Source organism: Podarcis melisellensis (genome assembly GCF_964234715.1).
Source record: "Podarcis melisellensis genome assembly, chromosome: 13".
NCBI lineage: Eukaryota > Metazoa > Chordata > Lepidosauria > Squamata > Lacertidae > Podarcis > Podarcis melisellensis.
In genome coordinates, this window is record NC_138545.1 from 34774966 (window position 1) to 34795605 (window position 20640).

Below are 20640 nucleotides of genomic sequence, written 5' to 3' on the forward strand. Positions count from 1 at the left end.
TATTAATCACAACTGTAAGCGCGGGAGTGGGCAGGGGTAAGTGAATACAAGCGGCAACTATTAACTATAGCACTGCTTCTGCTCAAGCTGCACAGAAAAAGCATTTTGTTCCTGAAATTCATTCTGATTGTGCAGATAAAATATAACTGATAGAATTCTACAGGATGCGGTATTCATGTGTGAAAACAGTCAAGATCCAGTTATCCCTGTACCTTCCTGTTAAGTTGTATTGATTTTTTCCATACATTTAAAGTGTTGTAAAATGGATATTTAGTTGAAGGATCTGAACTGGGATAGCATAATAGATTCTATCTGCTAGGTGATCCATATACTGCATTAAGAGTAGGGGGTAAAGGGCAGTAAGAGCATGCCCACATGAGTCGGGTTGTCATGCAACCCTGTATGCACATACACAACTCTCCACCCTCCTCTTTCCCTCATTAACCTTTGTTGCCAGCTGCTACCATTAGCCAGTTACACCTAGCATAACAAACTTGATGCTAAGGCTTCCCAATATATATCTAGCCTGAATAGTGTGGTGCTGAAAATGACAAGGTTGCAGGTTCGATCCCCACATGAGACAGCTACATATTCCTGCATTGCAGGGAGTTGTACTAGGTCCCTTCCAACACTACAATTCTATGATTCAGTTCTATGATATGGCCCACAACTTGTTTAGGAGCAACATCACCATCACCATTATTATTATTATTATTTGTATACTTCACTTCATCTGAAGATCACAGGGTGGTTCACAACATACAAATACAAAATGATAACATAAAATACAGAACAAAAACTAACACAAACCAATTTAAAAGAATGTTCAATCAGCCAAAAACCTGATTATAAAGAAATACTTTTGCCTGGCGCCTAAAGATATGTAATAAAAACGCCAGGCAAGCCTCCCCGGTGACAGCATTCCATGAACAGGGAGCCATGTGGAGAGGGCACAAGAAGAAAGGGTTCAGATTTTGATCACATCTCTTCCTAGTTTCAGTTGGTGCAACAATCTTTGCAGGGCATACATTTAACTGCATCACTCGAGAAGGTTTTGAGTAGATCCTTTCTCCATCTTCATCATCCCAAAAGCTGTAAACCCCATCCATCATGCAAATAGCTCCAATTGTTTTTCTAGTTGCACAAACTTCTATCTGGAGTACAGAATAACTCCACCACTCAAGTTCAGCAACCACTACTGACACCCAGAGACTAGCTTACATGAACATACCTAATTCTCACATCACGCACAATTTGAAGGACAGTAGATTTGCATCTATTTTCTTACGAATCCTATTTCACCTGAACAAAACTATCCCATTTGTCTCTCCTGCTTTACTCCAGGAACCATCATGGTGCTCTCCACCACAAATCACCTGAGTTCTCCCATTGGTACCCTTGTGAGAAAGAGCAATAGTAACACTCTCAAAAAGTCTGCTGTATAGCAGCCTAACAATTCTCCAATCTATCACCAGAGGAGCATTTTAAGAGTAGGGAGTATTTAAACAATGATGTTTGAAACAAATGTGTAACTTTCTTTTTCTACAAAATGAGATTTTAAATAGGACTGAACCAATTAATTTCCAGACTTTCTAGGAGTTAGATTCAGGTTGCATGGAGATACATCATCCAAAGGTAAGTTTTTATGAAAATAGTGTGACATAACACATTGATCTGCCTGCTCCAACCATGTACAGGTTGAAGTTAAGTCAATTTACAAACATTAGACACCTGTAGCTTATTTGCAGATGAGGAGTTTGGTCATCGGAAATCTGGGATTTAATCATATCAAATATCAAACTTCAAATAGCAGTGGTTTGGAAGAGAAGGAACACTGTGTGTTGGGAAATGATAACATTTCTACTTCAGTACTGGAACTTTTTCTTTTTTTAACTTTTCTACTATTTCGCGGACCTAATGTAACAGAACACCCGAGGGTGCAAGGAGTCTCTTAACACTGCTTCCCTTCCCCCAATTCCCAAGATCCGCATTAAACGGAGATATTCCCAGCATCAGAGTTGTCTCAGGAGGCGGCACAACTTCCTCCTCCAACCACGCCAAACCTTTAAAGTGATGCCAAACCAAATGTTCCCTCTATGCCAACTTCTCTGCTGAAGAAGCACCTTCCACCTCAACTTTCCAAAACCCACACACACCCTTCAACTTTCGACTCTTCGACCAACTGAGCTCCCCACCCCCCCCAAAAAAAACTCGGCCCACGAAATCTCTCCCCCTTTCTCCTCCGTGGTCCAAAAAGGTTGCCAGTTTCAAGGAAGAAACGCTCCCGCAGCCGAACCCTCCGATCCCAACCCCGCCCCCATGACACTATCTCAACTGTCCAGATCCCAAGCAGGCAAGAGCACTCTGCACATGCTCAGGTGCACGCTCGCCCCTCCCTGACGCTCCATAGCCGGGCCTCGTTGGCACTTCGAAGCGGGAGGCACGTTACCAACAACTAAGCAAAAAAGAAGGAGGCTGTGGAGCTGAACAGGAGGAGCTCGGCCTGCCCTTTCCCCAGCCGGAGGGCCTCTTTTCCTGCACGGACTCACCCAGGCCGGGACTCTCCGGGGCTGCCACCGGCGCTGCTCCTCCGTCGCCGCTCCGCCTCCTCCTCCGCCGCCGCCGCGGTCCATGCCTAGGCAGGGGAGGGGGGAAGGTAGGGGCGGCCAGGGCCCTCTTTCCTTCCTGCCCTCCCCCTGGGCTCGAGCCCCCTCCTCGTCCGCCGCCGCCGCCGCCGCCTCAGGACCAGGCCTAGGCCCCGCCGCTCCAGCGGCTGCTCCCACTGACGCTCTCCCTGTCGCTCGCCCTCCCCTCGGCGGCCGCCGCCGCCGCAGCGCTACGTGGCCGCCGCCGTAGCCAACCAAAGTCAGTCAGACACTCAGCCTCGCGACAGCACCGCCCGCTCCACTCGCAACACCCTCCCCCCTCCTCCTCCTCCGCCCCGCGCGCGCTCTCTTCGCTTTTCCTTCAGCGTCGCTGGCTGGCTTGACTGGCTGGCTGGCTCGTCGTAAAGGAAGACAGCGACTGCGCTTGCGTCGTCGCTGTCGTCGCCTGAGGAGGACTTCGCGCGAGAACGCGCGGCGCGGCTTCCCTCTTCCTCCCCCTCCCCCTTTACTCCGTTCGCCGCCCCGCCCCTCGCCCAGCTCGTAACCTGCGCGCGCAATAGGCGCGAGCGCCACTTTCTCTGAAGCGCGGCCGTTCTGTTCCTTTCCCTCCACCCTCGAACGCTGGCTGGCTGGCTGGGACGGCGGCGCGTGCGTGGTAGGAATCAACGTCTCCGCGCTCGCGCGCTCTGCTCTCACCGCCTCAGGTGAGACGGGAGGAAGGGGCGGGGCCGAGGGCCAACAAAACAAAACGGTGCGGGAGGGAAGCAGGGAGCCATCCGCGCATGCGTGACCAGCGGCAGCTACGAAATTCTGCTAGTTTCACTGAAATATATATGTTAATAGCAATTATAATATCCCGCCATTTCCATGTTTATCCTTCGTGTCTCTCTCTCTCTCTCTCTCTCTCTCTCTCTCTCTCTCTCTCTCTCTCTCTCTCTCTCTCTTTGTTTGTGTGCATTAAGACCGATCGGGGTTTTTTATTTTTATTAATTTTTTATTAAAAAAATTAAAAAACCCCAGTATTTCTGTGGAAGGTTTTAATAAATACTACAGCTGCTGATGGTGGTTGGAAAGTGTGGGAAGCACGGAGTCCGTGCACTGAGAATGCACGCTCTTCAGTTAATCTTTGCGAGGGTGGGTCACTGTTTTAGGAATTTTGTTAATAAAATTTATTTATTTATTTATTTATTTACACCCCGCTGTTTTCCCTGCAGGAACTCAAGACGGCTCACAGATAAACATAAAAACAGTTAAAAGCATGGGGGGAAATACTTAAAACAACAACAATAATTAAACATTGATATGAGTTAAAAGTGCTCTCTCTCTTGTCCATTAAAGTCCTTTACATTTCAGAATTAGAGATAAAGTCCATCTATTTAGAATATACACAACTGTCATAAGAACTTTAAGGTCTTAGATATATAATAAATGTTCATAAATGTGCCAGGCAGGCACGCACATGAGTGTGTGAACTGCGTGTGGAGCAGTGCAGGGGGACAGTCCTGAAACCATTTTGACTCCCAAGCTGAACAAGTGTTTCTCTGCAAGGAGGGAGGAGGTGAAATAACCTTCCCATTGTCTCAGGAATTAAGTAATTACCATCTGAAAGAATGAGACACGGGTGGTGCTGTGGGTTAAACCACAGAGCCAAGGTTGGTCCCTGCTCCTGCCAACCTAGCAGTTCAAAAGCACAAAGTCCAAGTAGATAAATAGGTACCACTCCGGTGGGAAGGTATACGGCGTTTCTGTGTGCTGCTCTGATTCACCAGAAGCGGCTTAGTCATGCTGGCCACATGACCTGGAAGCTGTCCGCCAGCTCCCTCGGTCAATAAAGCGAGATGAGCGCCGCAACCCCAGAGTCGGTCATGACTGGACCTAATGGTTAGGGGTCCCTTTACCTTTTTATCTCAAAGACATGGCCAGACTACCAGAAAAGGCAATCAGATAAGGCATTATCAGATAACCTGGCAGACAGGAAAAACAACAACATTCAAATTTCTGTTGTAGACCGCCTTTTCTGTGATGTAGGTATGATGTATGGAGGGGTGGTCTTGAGCTCCAGGGCAGGGAATTTCAAAATGGCTGGCGTGCCATTGTTCAAGGTCCTCCTCCTCTCTCCTACACGTGGGGGAGCACCCTGTTGCAACAGTCAATAAAGATCAGGCTTACTAGCTGCTTTGCTTCTCAATATTCTCTGGTTGGTCTCTCTTATTTTCTCATACCGACAGAGAACCTACAAAAAGACTCTATATGGGCTCTTGAGTACCCCATAAGGGAAAAGGACCAGGTTTTTTTACTTATATCACAATGAAGCCAGAATAGTAGCAGTGGTTGCTATCCATGAGGGGAAAACAAATCCAATTTACACTTTGGAAATTAATGACGAGAATGCCCATTGCCACTGGAAACAATGGGAGCTATCCGAAGGCCCTTAGGAAATAATGAGCTCTCCAAATGACCTTTTTTATATGACTGCTCCACGGAAGTACTGTAGAGCGCTTGGTTTGTGTGCAGAAAAAAACCCCAGGTTCAGTCTCCAGCACTGCCGGGTAACTAGGGAAATAATCCTGTCTGCAATTCTTAATAATCACTGGCGGTGAGCATAGATGACTGTTAGCTAGATAGACCACTATCTTCTACTCAGTGCAAGGCAACATCCTAAGCTCCCATAAGAAAAAGCTGCCGTTGTTTCCAGTGGGCATTCTTGTCATTCATTTTAGTCCAGGCATAGGCAAACTCGGCCCTCCAGATGTTTTGGGACTACAACTCCCATCATTCCTACTACCAGGACCAGTGGTCAGGGATGATGGGAGTTGTAGTCCCAAAACATCTGGAGGGCCGAGTTTGCCTATGCCTGTTTTAGTCTATCCCAACATAAATACCAGGATTGTTAGGCTTAGCGGACCTAGAAACCAAGGGGAAAGCAGCTTTGAAAATTAGAAGGTAGAAATGTATGCAGCATACGAACGATGCTTTATTCAAGGTAGTTGGGTGGTGGTTGATGTTTTTCTAGTCTGTCTTTTATTCTCCCCCTTTTTATTATTCTTTCCACGAACAGTGACTGGGTGTGTCTCAAGAACTATCATGCCAAGGTGTTACCCAAATCAGTGCATTCTTTTTAAAGGCCAAGTCCTCAAATGTAGACCAAAACATCCTCAGGAACAAACAGGTACAGGGGCATCCAACAATAGACAAAAACTGCTCCATCAGGAACCATCATTCCAGCTTTGATTTAAGATATCTTCAGTGGCAGATTATGCATGTGCACAGCCCATTCTGGCTGAATTCCATATGTGGAAACCTTTTGACTGAGTAGACTTGGTGTTGACCTACATATGGCATAACAAAGATATTTGTATATACTTGTTTGATATTTAAGCAGGGTTTTATATAATCATTATCATCGCCAGCTTCATCTTTTTAGTGAACAAACTTCAATGACTAATAACACAAATATAAAAAAGACAAATGGGTCAGGGCAGGCTGTGGGAAAAGGGGCTGTGCTGTCCCTTCCCGAGCATTGATGGATGTATTCATAGTCAGTATGGTGTCGTGGTTAGTGTGTCAGATTAGGATTTAAGAGATTGGTGTACAAATCCCCTTTCATTTATGAAGCTCTTTGGGTAACTTTGAGCCAATCACCATCGACTGAATTATCTCACAGGGCTTTTTTTCAGCCAGAACTTGCCAGAACTCAGTTCCGGCACCTTCCAGGTGGATGCTGTTGCCATTATAAGAGAGTTCTGGCACCTTTTTTTCTAGAAAAATAGAACTGGTTGTTAGGAGAGGGGAGAACCACATATACCGCCTTGAGCTCCTTGGAGGAAAAGTGGAATATAAACAATACAGCAAAAATATTTTGGAAATGTTTACCTCTCATATAATCCCTTTTGCTCTCTCCTGGCCTCCATATTGGTATTGAATACTGTCAACAATAATTAAGTACTATCTTTTTGTATTCTTACTTGGGATACCTGCCACTTGGGATACCTGTATAGCCAGTGCTATACAGAGTAGATCGGGGTAGCCCTGGGGATTTTGTTGAAAGATGACTCCCATCTTCCCTGACCATAGGCCAGTGGTGTCCAAACCTTTTTCAAAGAGGGCCAGATTTGATGAAGTGAAGGGCCGTGGGGGCTGACTGACCAAAGGACCAACCAAAGCTGTTGACCTTTTTTAAGGATTGAAGTTGTTGCGCTGTTTCTATGATTTTACCCCAAAGTTGTTGGGCTTTTCTTAGGATTGAAATTGCTGAGCTTTTTAAAGGTTTTTTAGGGGTGGAGTTGTTGAGCTTCTTTGAACTTCTTTTAGGATTGAAGCTGTTGAGGTTTTTTTAGGATTTTACCCCAGGAAATAAACTGCCACAGGGGCTGGATTAAACCGACCAGCGGGCCGGATTAGGCCCCCGAAGCGGACTTTGGACATGCCTGCCATAGGCAATTCTGGATGGGACTGGCGGGAGTTGTAATCCAATACTCCTGGAGAGCACCATGTCGGCTATGCCTGGACAACCCTGGACTAGATGGTAAAAGAATATCTGACCTGGTATACGACTGCTTTCTGTGTTCCCCAGAGAGCAGATCATGGTGAGGTTGGCACACAGACGTTCTCCACCCGCTGCAGCCAAAAGCACATTCCAAACTGCCTCACAGCTTCTACATTTGCAGGTGAAGAAACATTCTCACACCACCTGCGCATTGGCATGAGAGTGGGATCGTTGCTTCTTGGAAGACAAGTATATGCGGCAACGTACGGCAAGAACTGAAGCTTGGAGCGTCTGCCAAGTGAAACCGCAGGGAGGATATGGAAGGGAGATTATCTGTTGGGATCGCAGCCAGGATGCCTGGGGAGAAAAATGCCATGAGAAATATTCCGAGGGCTAGGGAGCATCTATGTGGAAAGCAGATTAGGCATCTTCAGCCTCCAGTGCCAACAGGGAAATCACGGTCCCGATTAAGATCTGCAGCTGAGGGGCAGGTGTGTCGCTCTGTGTGTTGGCAAATGGCTGCAGTATGCGAACAGGTGTGGGTTTGTTATGCAGTTTCCCTTTCTTTCTCTGCCCAGGTGACATGTCCTTTCATGTGAAAATTGAGATCAAAGGTGGGGGCACTGTAGGCAGCCAAAAACAGCCTTGTGAAAACAAGCACTGCAAAATTGACCATGCAACACTTTGAACATACGTTTCAATTTACAAGGCAGATTTGAGGGGGGCCTTGGGCAAAATGTGTTTTGGTGAGTCATCTCTTCCGTCAGTGAGCCCTGGCTGCGGTGGCAAAGCAGGGCTGGACAGCTAACTCTAGCCATCACATTAATTTCCCATAATGCCCCAGAGCAATGCTAGGCCCAGGGCATTGTGGGGAATTTAAAGAGTGGCTAGATCCAGCTGCTACGTGCTGCTCTGAGTGCCAGCCCAGAATGTAACAATGGCCTGTGGCAGGAATCATCTGTTGACTCTGCCAGTGAACAGCACCTAGCTTCAATTACCTTTCTGCCCTTGTTCTTAATATTATACAAGCTTCTCAATTTATTGCCTAGCTATGTCTCAAAAAACATTGGGCAGGACGTCTTTTTCTTCCAGTGGTCTTAACATATGCATCCAATGTTAGTTCTCCTCAGAGTAGACTCACTGAAATGAAGAGGACTAACGTAGGCCCAAATATTTCAAGGGCTTTACTCTGAGGAGAACGTAGTTGGATATAAAGAAACCTGCTTCTGTGGAAATATGAGGCCCATGAACGAAACACATTGGGAAACTAAGCATTAATTTGATAGGCATCTTTCCCAGAATCTGATTCGCTATGTCCCAGGCATGTGCCAATCACACAATTCAAATGCAGTTCCTGCCCTTTAACATTCAAATGAACACTAAATTCAGTAACCGGGCAGCAGCGGGGTGGGGTGGGTAATCCTGTTTTTTTGCTCACCTTTGCAGAACCAGCTGTAAGATTTTAGAGGCTTTCCTGGGACTACTTGAGTGCAAGACAGTCAACACGGCACCTTCCAAATGTTGTTGGACTACAACTGCCACCATCCTCAATCACTGACCATCCTGGCTGAGGGTTAATGGGAGTTGTAGTCCCAATCTGCCATCCACACACAACATTTTTTCACTAGATTTTCCTCCCCGCCTCTGATGGAAAATGCAAATTGTGAAAAGCAAACACAACCATAAATTTTAGTAACACTGTCCACATGCTAAATACAAACCACACAGTTAAGAAGGGGCATTTTATTTGTTCATTTATTGAAGGTTGGTTAGTACAATTTCATATTTTGCAGTTTCACTGTTAAAGTGAACATCTTTCAATTAAAAGAGCCCCAATAACACACTCATGAATGCAGCCTATCAGTGGAATAAGTACCGCTCTTACAGTTGGGCCTTGAGACATGTGGAATAGATGCTTGCTGCCTAAAAGGCCAGCCTTTTTCTGCACAAGGTCAGATACAAGCTACAGAGAAGAGAGAGAGCTGTCCCCAGGAACTGTAATTCCACATATGGGAACATTATAATCTCAGATCTATACAGAACTGAAACTATATCAGGTGTTTTAGATCTGCGCTGTTGCAGTCTGAAGCATTACTGCAGAACCAGACATTAGGGAGAAATAAACCAGGAAGAGGAGCTGATATGCTACCTGTATGACACTAGATCTGGCAGGAAAGAAGGGGCAAGGAAAAAAAACCCCTTCTCTTTTCCATAAACAGCAGCAAACCAAAGTTGGCCTAGTTCCGATTACACAGACCGCAGGCTGCTATGGCAAGGGCTTACCAAAACAAGAGGCTTTCCCAGTGGACAAAAACAAACAGCCCCCACTCCTTTACAGCTTTTATTCCAAGCACTGATCTGCTAAAAATTATATTCTAGAGTGGGAAAGGGAGATTGCCTTAATTAGATCGAGGGATTTTAAATCCATTTGATTTCCTGCTATCTGTCAAGCCCCAGATGGGGAAATCTCAGTGATTATATACTTTTGACTCATCTGTTAAGTTTCAAGGGAACAGTAGAAAAAAACATGGGGATGGGGAGAGTCAGGACACTCATTGTGGTAGCTGGAGCAGCACTGACTGTCCTGAGGGCAGGTAGGTGATGTTGCGGGAGCGCGAGAGCTGGTAAGCGATGTCTTCGGCTGCCTCAAGTTTGCGCAGCTCAATGAGGCCGTCTCCCACTGAAGACAGCGACGTGGCGATGAGCTCAGCTGCCTTCGAATCCCCCTCAGCTGAGATTATAGCGGCTTTCTTCTGCTGCTCTGCCTGTGAAGGGGACCGGGTGGGGGGGGGGGAAGGATAGAGAGAAGATACGGACAGTGAACTTTGGTCAAAGGCAGTGCTGATAAACAGGTCATGTGCCCCCAATAATAATGAACTCAGGTGGCGCATGCCGACAGAACTGCAACCAAAAACAGGCACCCAAGAAAACCAGAGTAGCAGCAGTTATCTGCAGACTTGCATGCACAGATACACTCAGTGATGGCTCAGCATGCTCAGTAGCCATAGGAGTGTCAGAAAAAGAGACCAGGCTCCAATTGCTGACCTAGGCAGCGCCAAGCAAGTCACCATCTTTCACAGCCCAGCCTATTTTACAGGACAGTCAATGAGATAAATGAAAAGGGCCAGTTTAAAGGTAAAGGGGACCCCTGACTATTAGGTCCAGTCGTGGCCGACTGGGGTTGCGGCGCTCATCTTGCTTTATTGGCCGAGGGAGCTGGCGTACAGCTTCCGCGTCATGTGGCCAGCATGACTAAGCCGCTTCTGGCAAGGCAGAGCAGCGCACGGAAACGCCGTTTACCTTCCCACCAGAGTGGTGCCTATTTATCTACTTGCACTTTGACGTGCTTTCGAAGTGCTAGGTTGGCAGGAGCAGGGACTGAGCAACGGGAGCTCACCCTGTCACGGGGATTCGAACTGCCAACCTTCTGATCGGCAAGTCCTAGGCTCTGTGGTTTAACCCACAGTGCCACCCTGTCAATGAGATAAATGAAAAGGGCCAGTTTAGGGCTTCAAAAAACGAGTTAAGACAAATTCATGGAGTCTTCCAAGGCTTCAATCCAAGCCCAATTGAGTTCAGTAGGACTTAGTTTTGAGTAAACATGCTTAGGATCACACTGTAAGTCTGTTACAGTGGCTATGGGTCATGGCAGGTACGAGCAACCTCCAGATTTCAAGAAGCAGTTCCACTCGCTGAGGAGCAAAAACAGGATATGGCGGTTGCTTTCTTCTCCTGCTTGTAGGTTTCCCAGAGAACATCTGGCTGGTATTGCAGAAAATAGGATGCCTCTGGTCTGATACCAGAGGATTCTGATGTCTCTTATGCAGGGGTGGGCAACCTGTGGCCCTCCAAATCCTTTTTCACTCCCAACTCTCATCAGCTCCAGACAATGGCCAGGCTTGATGGCATTTGTAGTCCAACAACATCTGGAGGGCCACGGATTCCCCAAAGCTGCTCTAAAGCATTTGCAACACAGGAAACAGTGCATTGGAAGGGATGGGTTCTGCAGAACATGAAGCAAGTGGAACATTGAATGAGGTGGAAAAAACCCCACCTCGGTTGTTGCATTGGCAAGAAACAACGACAGATGTTGAGGCCAGCTGGCAAGCTCAACGTCCTCACCTTTTCCACGATGAATCTGGCTCGCTCTGCTTCTTGCTGTGCGACTTGCTTCATTTCTACTGCCTCCGTGAACTCCTTTCCAAATGTCAGATGTGTCTAAGAGGGAAGAATAAACGCACGTGCTCAAAAAAACATTTCTTTATTGTCTTACTTCCAGATTCCCAGGGCAGGAGATGTACAAGAGGACAGAGGCTTAACTGAAACATAATATAACACAAAGTAATTACAAAGACGGCCAAGGGATTATAGAAATTAAAAATGACTGGGTAAATAAAAATATGCCTTAACCCCGGTGCTGAAAAGATGGTAAATAGTAGGCACCAAATCTGGAGAAACATGATCAGTCCCAAAAGGAGGTAAGGTCCACAGCTTATATGCAGGTTTCATTTAAGCACCACTGGCTTAACATGTGTACTGCATTGGCTGCTGGTTTTTTTAATTGATTAGGTTAGCAACATCTACAGACTTGGTACTTTACAAACAGGTCTGACAGGTCTCTGCTGCCCCAAAGGACTTACAGTCTAGAAAAGAATGAAAAAAACACAGAGGCAAACAACATAAGGAAAACAACAGAGGAAGGTGGGGTGATGAAGGGGGTAGGGAAGTAAATTAGGGGAAGAAGATGTGATTATTTCAGTTCTCTGCACTTTCAGTTAGCTATATTAGGGTACTGGGATTAGGAGGCTGTTCCAAAGTAGGAACGGGCAATCTAGGTGTTGCTGGACCCATCAACCTCATCAGCCTTATCAATGACTGCGATGCAAAGCCAAAACTCAAAATTCAGTTCAATCAAGCATTTTTTCCTGTTGGATTCTGTGTGTGTTTCTCCCTCTGCTCTACTTGCTATAAGATGTTGCATGTTGTTTAAGCAATCTTGTTAAATTTATAGTATTGAAATACGGGGGTGGGGGTTTGTATGTTGTTATATTTTTGTTTTGCTGTGCTATTATGAAATTTGTTACTTGTTTTTTTTGCTTTATATTTTAGTGGGAAAGTGGCATACAAATAAAATAATAATTTATTGAAAAGCTCTTCAGTACATTATTCACAACTTTTCCCTCTTCTCCATTTCTTGGAATCATAGGACTACCGCATCTCTGTTGTTGGTGGCTGGCTGAGTTCTTGCGTTCTTACAGGCAAACAGCACTGCAAAGCCAGAGTATACCATATTCTAGAACAGAGCTTTCCAAACTTTTCATGTTGGTGGCACACTTTTTATAGACATGCATCGTTTCGTGACACAGTAATTCAGTTTTACTAGCAAACAGGAGGTTAAACTAACCCCTTTCCAGACCCGGGAGGAGCATGGGGTGCGTTCGCGTGACACACCTACACACCGCAGCTGACACACCAACGTGTTGCGACACAGTTTTGAAAGCTCTGTTCTAGAATCTAGACTTCTAAGAACTACTGGTGAAATGTTGGCCTTCCTCCACATTGCTGGAAGCAGAGATGGAAAATCACTCATTCATTCACACACACACACACACACACACACACACACACATCCTGGTTCTCAATTGTCAAGGTTCCTAAGCATATGGTGGTAACAGCTTTGGAGTTTTGACAGAGACGCCACCGAGGGGCTTGAGAATTTTGTGTTGCTTTTGTTGGAACCTTCGATAGCCTCCCAAACCTCTCACTGCATCCAGCAGAGGGAGCCCCCAAGCTTCCTCACTTCTCCCAATTGTACTTTGAGCATCCCTTTGATGGGGAACCCGTGACCTGTCAGATGGTTAAGACTCCTACTCCCATCAGCCCCTAGCAGCACTACAAATGGTTGGGTATGATGGGAATTGCAGTCCAACAACATCTGAAGGCTGATAGGCCCACTTTAAGGGTCAAAACACAACCTCAGCCTGAATTATGCAAACCGGCTGCAGTAGCTGACCAAATTCGCGATCGAGACCTAACTATTGGTTTGCGGTATTGGAAGGGCTAACCATGGCCTTAAAGTTTGCATGTCCGGCAGGTGAAAAACAAAATCACTAACCTATTTAACTCTGGAGAAAATAAGACACAAACCTAACAGCTTCTGAATAAACACATATTTCTTTCAGCAGTAAATATTTCCCCGATCCAAATCTTCTGCTTGCTCTACCCTGAACGTTTTATCACTGCAGATTCTGTGGTGCAGAGAATGGAATTTGAAGGGTCCAGTCCCTAAAGAGTGGGAAACCTGTGATCCTCCAGAACAGGCATAGGCAAACTCGGCCCTCCAGATGTTTTGGGACTACAACTCCCATCATCCCTGGCCACTGGTCCTGTTAGCTAGGGATGATGGGATTTATAGTCCCAAAAAACATCTAGAGGGCCGAGTTTCCCTATGCCTGCTCCAGAATTTGCTGGAGTACAACCAGGGACTACTGGCCATGCTGGCTGGGGATGATAGGAGCTGGAATTCAGCGAGGTCTAGAGGGCCACAAGCTTCCTTTCCCCGCTGTAAACCAAACTAGAAGGTAGCTCTTACCAAGGAAACATCATCTAGGATGAGGCCAAAAGTTGCTGCTCTTTCCGTGAGGTCTTCGCTCACTTGCCTGGAAACGAGTTCTCTCTGCGTGATCAACTCGCCAGCATCAAAGCGAGCCTAAAAAGGAGACAAGCAATGATAAATGCGGACGTAAACCAAAGAGCTTTTGTTAAGCTGCGAGCCCTTGTTAAAACATAACCCTAAGGAGCCTGCAAGGGACGCTGCTGGATGTGGATTCCCAAGTCAGGATCCTCTGATCCAGGCAAATGCATGAACACACCTTCCCATTAATCTGAGACATTATCCAATACCACTTTAGTTAAGGTAAAAAAAAAAAAAGTAAAAAAAGAGTAAAGGACCCCTGTAAGTTAAGTCCAGACTCTGGTGTTGCAGTGCTCATCTCGCTTTCAGGCCGAGGGGGCTGGCGTTTGTCCACAGACAGCTTTTCGGGTCATGTAGCCAGCATCACTAAACAGCTTCTGGCTCAACGTGACACCCTGAGGGAAGCCAGAGCGCACGGAAACACCGTTTACTTTCCCGCCACGGTGGTACCTATTGATCTACTTGCACTGGCATGCTTTCGAACTGCTAGGTTGGCAGGAGCTGGGACAGCGCAATAGGAGCTCACTCTGCCACAGGGATTTGAACCACTGACCTTCCGATAGGCAAGCCCAAGAGACTCAGCGGTTTAGACCGCCAGCGCCACCCGCATCCCTTTACCACTTTAGTTAGCACTGAGCTAGACATGACACTGTTTATGCTATTGAAAATTATTAAAAAGAAAAACAGTGGGAAGAGGTGATCTAGGTCAGAACTGCAGCAGTGGCACAGGGTAAAAGCCCCTCTGCCCACATCAGGGTCTGGATCAGGCCAGCCACACCTACCATTTATTATTTTAATTATTATTATTAGAATTTATATACCGCCCTATACCTGGGCAGTTTAACCCTCTCACATCTAGCTTGGCCCTTGGTTAGTATTCAAAAGGATCAATCCTAATAGAAAACTCTGTGACCCAAGGTGTGCTGCTGGTCTCCATGTACCCCTTAAGATCTCTCCTTTGGCTTTGTACTACAACTGCTCCCCTTTTCCTTCCTTCAGAGGATGAGAAAAGAGGAAAGCAAGGCCCAAAGATAGGGGAGGGGCAGCTGAAGCCCTCCAGCTGTTGTGGGACTCCAACTCCCAGAAGCCCCTGCCAGCATAATCAACAGTCAAGGATGATGGAAGCTGCAGTCCAAAGTTCCCCACCCCTGCCATTTAGGGCTCCAGGCTTCCAATGAAAAGAGGAATATCACTAGCTGTTCCTTGGCCCTTACCACCACAGATTTGAGGATCTCAGTTGTGATGGAAGGCAGCACCCGCTCATCGTAATCCTCGCCGATCGTGGTGAAAATCCGGGGAAGCTGCATGGTCACCGGCCTGAACAAGATCCTTAGTGTGATGTTCACATTCTGTAGATCTACCGGGGGAGGGAGCAGGGAGAGGGTCAGAGCAGGAAGGAGTCTCAGCAAGTGCTAAAGGTCAAAATGTTAAGTTGGGTTGGCGGCGGCGACACAAATTCCACCACTACTACTCTAGGGGTTTGCAGATGGGACCCGCAACAAAATGTTGCTGGCATCGAGGATTCCAAACTCCGTCCCCCACTCCCAGTTCTCAGTTCCTGCCCCCTCCCAAAAGCAACTCCAATATCCTGCTCAGAACACTCACTACTCAGTGAGCTCTTGGGAAGAGAGGATTCTAAAGATTTTATGTACTTCTGCAAACCCTGGGGCTCCCCAAAAAGTTGCTAATGCCACCCCCACTTTGGATACATAAGCAGCAGCACTGAGATGGCTATGACTGTTGTTGTCGGCATCTATCCGTCTTGAGAGACAATGGAGCACGCCTCTGGTGGGTAAAGTCGAACAGCTGTGTCAGCAGCACCAAAGTGAGCTCCCTGGTGTACAAGCCAGGGCATTGCGTACAGAGTTCCTGGGCTGCCCAGACGCCTCGCTGATGTGGTCCAAAGGAAAGCAGAACAATATGTTTGGCACCAGCTTGGCTGCAGTTGCTGCCGGAAGGAGCAGTACAAGGTGCCATTCAACCATCTTAGGGACTCCAAATTTGTATAGGGTTTACTCCTTAGGCTTTCCATCTCCTGAAGATGTCCCTCAAAGGCAGCAGTGGTTTAAGATCAAAGTTTTCCTTTTCCTAGATGGGCTGCCCACCCAGGTTGATATGCCCCATCTGTCCCTCACCTCCTTCTACAGCATGTGCAGAAACTGCCTTCTTGATTGTTGGATCCACTACAGTGGTACCTCAGGTTACATACGCTTCAGGTTACAGACTCCGCTCACCCAGAAATAGTGCTTCAGGTTAAGAACTTTGCTTCAGGATGAGAACAGAAATTGTGCTTCGCCGGCGCGGCAACAGCAGGAGGCCCCATTAGCTAAAGTGGTGCTTCAGGTTAAGAACGGTTTCAGGTTAAGAACAGACCTCCGGAATGAATTAAGTACTTAGCCCGAGGTACAATACCACTGTATTGGTTTTGTTCACTCAATCTGCCGGAGCTTGTCTTCGCATGCAGGGGAAGTACCTAGCTACCCAAGGGTTTGAGACCCACCGACCACCCTCACCTGGTTCAGCTAGCCAGTCAAAGCCATTCTCGGGGTGTGGCTCCTATTGCATGTTGGGATCTTCTAGGTGTCCTGGGTGAGAGCTGGGTGCAAGGTGGGGACCAAAGGTGGACAAACCACCCCAGGAGGAATATGACATGTCCCCTACCAGAGGTATTAGGTAAAGGTAAAGGGACTCCTGACCATTAGGTCTAGTCGTGGGCGACTCGGGGGTTGCGGCACTCATCTCTCTTTATTGGCCGAGGGAGCTGGCCTACAGCTTCCCGGCCATGTGGCCAGCATGACTAAGCTGCTTCTGGCGAACCAGAGCAGCGCACAGAAACACCGTTTACCTTCCTGCCGGAGCGGTACTTATTTATTTACTTGCACTTTGATGTGCTTTTGAACTGCTAGGTTGGCAGAAGCTGGGACTGAGCAACGGGAACTCACCCTGTTGCGGGGATTCGAACTGCCAATCTTCCAATCAGCAAGCCCTAGGCTCAGTCGTTTAGACCACAGCACCACCCGCATTCCACCAGAGGTATTACCCCTCCTCTAACACCCCACACACCCCTTGCTATGACTACATGCAACATTATGAAAAAGGACACATTCAAATGGATGTGCTTCTTTCTCAATTTTAAAGCAGCCTTTATAACTGCTGCTAAAAAATGATGCATTTGGGGTCAGAAGCTGGTATGTAGTTAGGGCAGCTCGCCTTTGTGTTTAGTTTCCCGTCACCCAGACCCAACTTCCGACTCCCGAGGATAAAAAACTGCACCCACCCACTGCTCACCTTTGCTGCCAGTGATTACAGGAACGTTACGTGGGCGGGAGCGGCAGTCGAAGATGATCGGCTTCTGCACCCAGGGAATGAGAAAATGGGTCCCTTCTCCCACCACTATGTCCTGGACGCCTCGGAATCGGTCAAAGATGACAGCCCTGTGGCCTGCGTCAACTAGAGAAGAGAGAAACAGCTCAGCAACATTGCACTCAAAACACAAAGAAGAAAGATTGAATAATTATGTGACGATTCCTACGCCCAGATTCTAGGTAAACCTGGATCATTTACATGTTCTTCCGGACATCTTTTTTTTTTGGGCGGGGGCACATGACAAAGGTGAGTGGGGCCAGAGGCAAAAGATCAAGAAATGTAAATTTTACATTTGCGCCATCCACACTCCTGAAAAACCATTTTTAAAAACCATTAAGAAAAATCAGTTGAACAGCACATGTTCAAATCCCTGAACACTTACCAATACATCCCCCTTACCCCCCATTTGTCCTACTCCCTTCGTGGACTGGCCTTTCTTTTTCTTCCACCTCACCGCTGCATTCTTAAAGGGACACTGTATTAAAGAATACAAATGGGCCTGAAGAATGGAAGCCCCTTTTGGATTATTCGAAGAAATTTTACAACATGAAGAATCCGCGAACAGGTTATGAGAGTTATGAGCAAAAGAAAGGATTAGAAACTATTGCGCTAGGAGGACTATGATAAAAAGAGTGCGGATAGGGTGCAGCAAAGGGGGTGAAAAGGAAAACATCATGGAAAACGGGTTGGGAAGTCAAAAATAGAAAAGTAATTTCTTTTTTAAAGGTATTGGAATTTTATGTGTAAAATTTCAGAAATTTAATAAAAATACACACACAAACATTACAAATGGGCCAAACAGGTCCTGTAACAAGTTGTTTTGTGGAGTGCTTGATTTAGAGCTGGGATTTGATTTAAATCAAATCGATGTAAATCACGATTTAAATCACTAGTCAGTAAGACTTGATTTAAATCATTTTTTTTTTTAACAGAAAGACTCATTCTTGCTGGTATAATCTTAATATTTACAACCAGATGAAGGTTTCATTTTTGGAGTAATAAATTTTCAGAGTAGTCTTTACAGTTATATCAAAAATTACTGGCTTAGTTATACTATTAGAAATACATAGACAGATAATTATGAAATTATTGTGAGGTTTAATAAGTTAACTGTTTATATATGGACAAATTTTCTGCTGTACTTTATTGGAAGGAGAAAAATAATCATTAGTAACAATTCATTTAACTAAAACAATAACATCGTCGCATATGTATCTATGTTTGTTAACTGATGTGGTTTTTAAAAAAACAACAACCTTAGACTGAGTTTTAGCACACATGAAAAACTTAAAACGAATCCTTATTTGCTCATGAATAGCCTTAGGACGGTAATGTAACTTAAATAGAAAACTATCTTTAGAAAGATTTTTCCTCCAAAAGCATTTTATTTTAAAAATCTGATTTAAATAAAAAAAATCTTATTTAAATTTTTAAAAATCAAATTTTAAATTTTTTTTTAATCATTGATTTTTATCCACCCTGATTTAGAGTTCCACCAGCCATGCCCCCTTCCAAGGTATGTCATTCCATTCACCAAGCCATCAATGTTCTATGCACACTGAGCACGCTCAGTCCCCAAATATATTTTTGTACTTCTGCAGGCCTTGGCGTTTGTCCAAGCCACCCTTCTTGTGTGTGGAACGTGCCACTTTGGCAAGATAAGGGCTGGTGCTCAGAGAACGAGTTTGCCCATAAATAGGACTAAATAAGCACATTCCTCCTTCTCCCCACTACAAAATTACAGAACCAGGTGAAGCCAACAGCACTGCCCTAAGTTGGATGAACTCAACGGCTACCAAAGTGCAAGTGATCTATAAGAAAGAGGGAATTAGGCTTGTTGCAGCCAAAGCATTTGCGACTGTCTCCTATAGCACCAGTAGACCAGGGATGGCCAACTTGGTGGTTCCTTTCTAGATCTTTCTGGACTACAACTCCATCAGCCCTGGCCATTCCCTCTGTTGGCTGGGGCTGACGGGAGCCAGAATCCAAAAATTACTGGAGGGCGCCATTTTAGCTACTACGGCTGTAGACCATATTCAGCAGAAATACCGTATCTGTACTTTCACTGCTGTGCTTTATTTTCCGCCTGCAGCACCTACAGAGGTGAGGATCCAGACCCTCGTATTTTCTATAAAAATCACTGCTACATAGCCTGTGGGAAAAGATAGGATCCTGTAGACTCCCAATCTTATTCCACAGGAAAATCATGAGAGGGTGTGGTTTGTTTTGGGCTGAAGAATTCCAGATAAACAAAAGTAGTCATGCAGCAGCTCAGTGTTATGGAAGGAAAGGCCTCCTCACCGTTATAAAGAGCAGAGTTGACGACTCCGCCAGCAACTGCCAGCCCCAGGCCAAGTTTGCCGATTGTCTCAAAGATCTTGGTAGCCATCGGTGTCAGCTCAAATCTGCCTCCTGTGTTGCCGAAAAAGTCACACCTACTTAAACATAAAGGAAAGATGCAGCAGCATTAGACAACTCAGTCAGCGAAACGGCTTCCTAAAAGATACCACTTCAGGGGGTTGGACTTGACCACCAGGGTACCTTCCATCTCTCCAGTCCTAGGATTCAAAGCCCCCCAGCTTGCAATGCACTCCAAGGCATCTGGAACACAGTTTGAACAGAAGCTTCCTGTGCTTTTTCAACACTCGTCTCTCACCTCAACCCCATATTTCCCCCTTCTCAGGGACCACTGCCTTTCCCAGCCTTGCATTACCCGCCTCCTTCCTCTTCTCCCAAGCTTAGGAACAACCAAGGGCCTTTTTAACTGTGTTTGTTTGGGGAGGGTGTGTCTGAATTATTATTATTATTATTAAAATTATGCTATATATTTTCGTGTTTTCTATTGTAAACCGCCCTGTGATCTTCGGGTGAAGGGCGGTATAGATATAAAATAATAATAATAATAATAATAATAATAATAATAACAACAACAACAATAATATTATTCTCAGCACCTTTCTCCCTTTCCTACTTTACCTCGTTACTTTATGTCACTAATTAACCTCCGCGCTCTCCCAGCTCCGTTTCCCTATCTTCCCCTCCCCTTTCTCTTCCTTTTCTGCAGCCGCTGGCGTGCCAAGCACCGTTTGCCAGCCCTCCCGGGGCTCCGGGGCGCGAAGGGCGCAGCAGCCAAGGCCCTTCGCCTCCCTCGCTCGACTCTCACCTCGCAGCGCAGCGCTGACCTCCGCGTGAATGCCCAGCCGAGCCACCTGGTCCTTGTCGCTCGAGGCATGACGCAAAATCCGCGCGACCGCGGAGCGTCCAGCGATTGGCTCCCGCCTAAAAGGGCGGCGAAGCCTGACGGGATCGGTAGTTCCCCAGTCCACGCGCTGCGCCGTTCGCAGGGCGCTTAACGGCAGGGCCTTCCCTTGGAAGGCGTGAGAACTACAGATCCCGAAGGGCACCGCGGCACCACCGCCTCCTTCTTTCGCCTTTGGGGCAACGCAAAGGGATCCTGGGAGTTGTTGTCCGCCGTATTTGGTTCTCGT

General features: G+C 46.4%; 2 protein-coding genes across 3 annotated transcripts in view; both read right to left on the reverse strand.

The window, feature by feature from the left end:
• The window catches only part of ZNF652 (zinc finger protein 652), a 38237-nt gene extending 30952 nt beyond the window's left edge, over nucleotides 1–7285 (reverse strand). The window contains exon 1 of one of the 2 annotated variants that reach the window (XM_081884063.1): nucleotides 7149–7285. The gene's annotated coding sequence lies outside the window, so the exon portion shown is untranslated. Of the gene's footprint in view, nucleotides 1–2549; nucleotides 2706–7148 lie in introns of those variants that run through there. The other variant, XM_081884062.1, reaches the window with a different exon arrangement.
• A 1548-nt stretch (nucleotides 7286–8833) lies between these two features.
• Nucleotides 8834–20439, reverse strand: PHB1 (prohibitin 1). Its single transcript, XM_081884412.1, has 7 exons — nucleotides 20316–20439; nucleotides 19454–19587; nucleotides 17075–17236; nucleotides 15001–15143; nucleotides 13685–13801; nucleotides 11215–11310; nucleotides 8834–9857 (listed from the first exon to the last, which is right to left on the reverse strand). Exons 2-7 carry the CDS (start codon nucleotides 19539–19541, stop codon nucleotides 9645–9647), a joined length of 819 nt encoding a protein of 272 aa, XP_081740538.1. The 5' UTR covers nucleotides 19542–19587; nucleotides 20316–20439; the 3' UTR covers nucleotides 8834–9644.
• Between the last annotated feature and the right edge of the window lie 201 nt (nucleotides 20440–20640).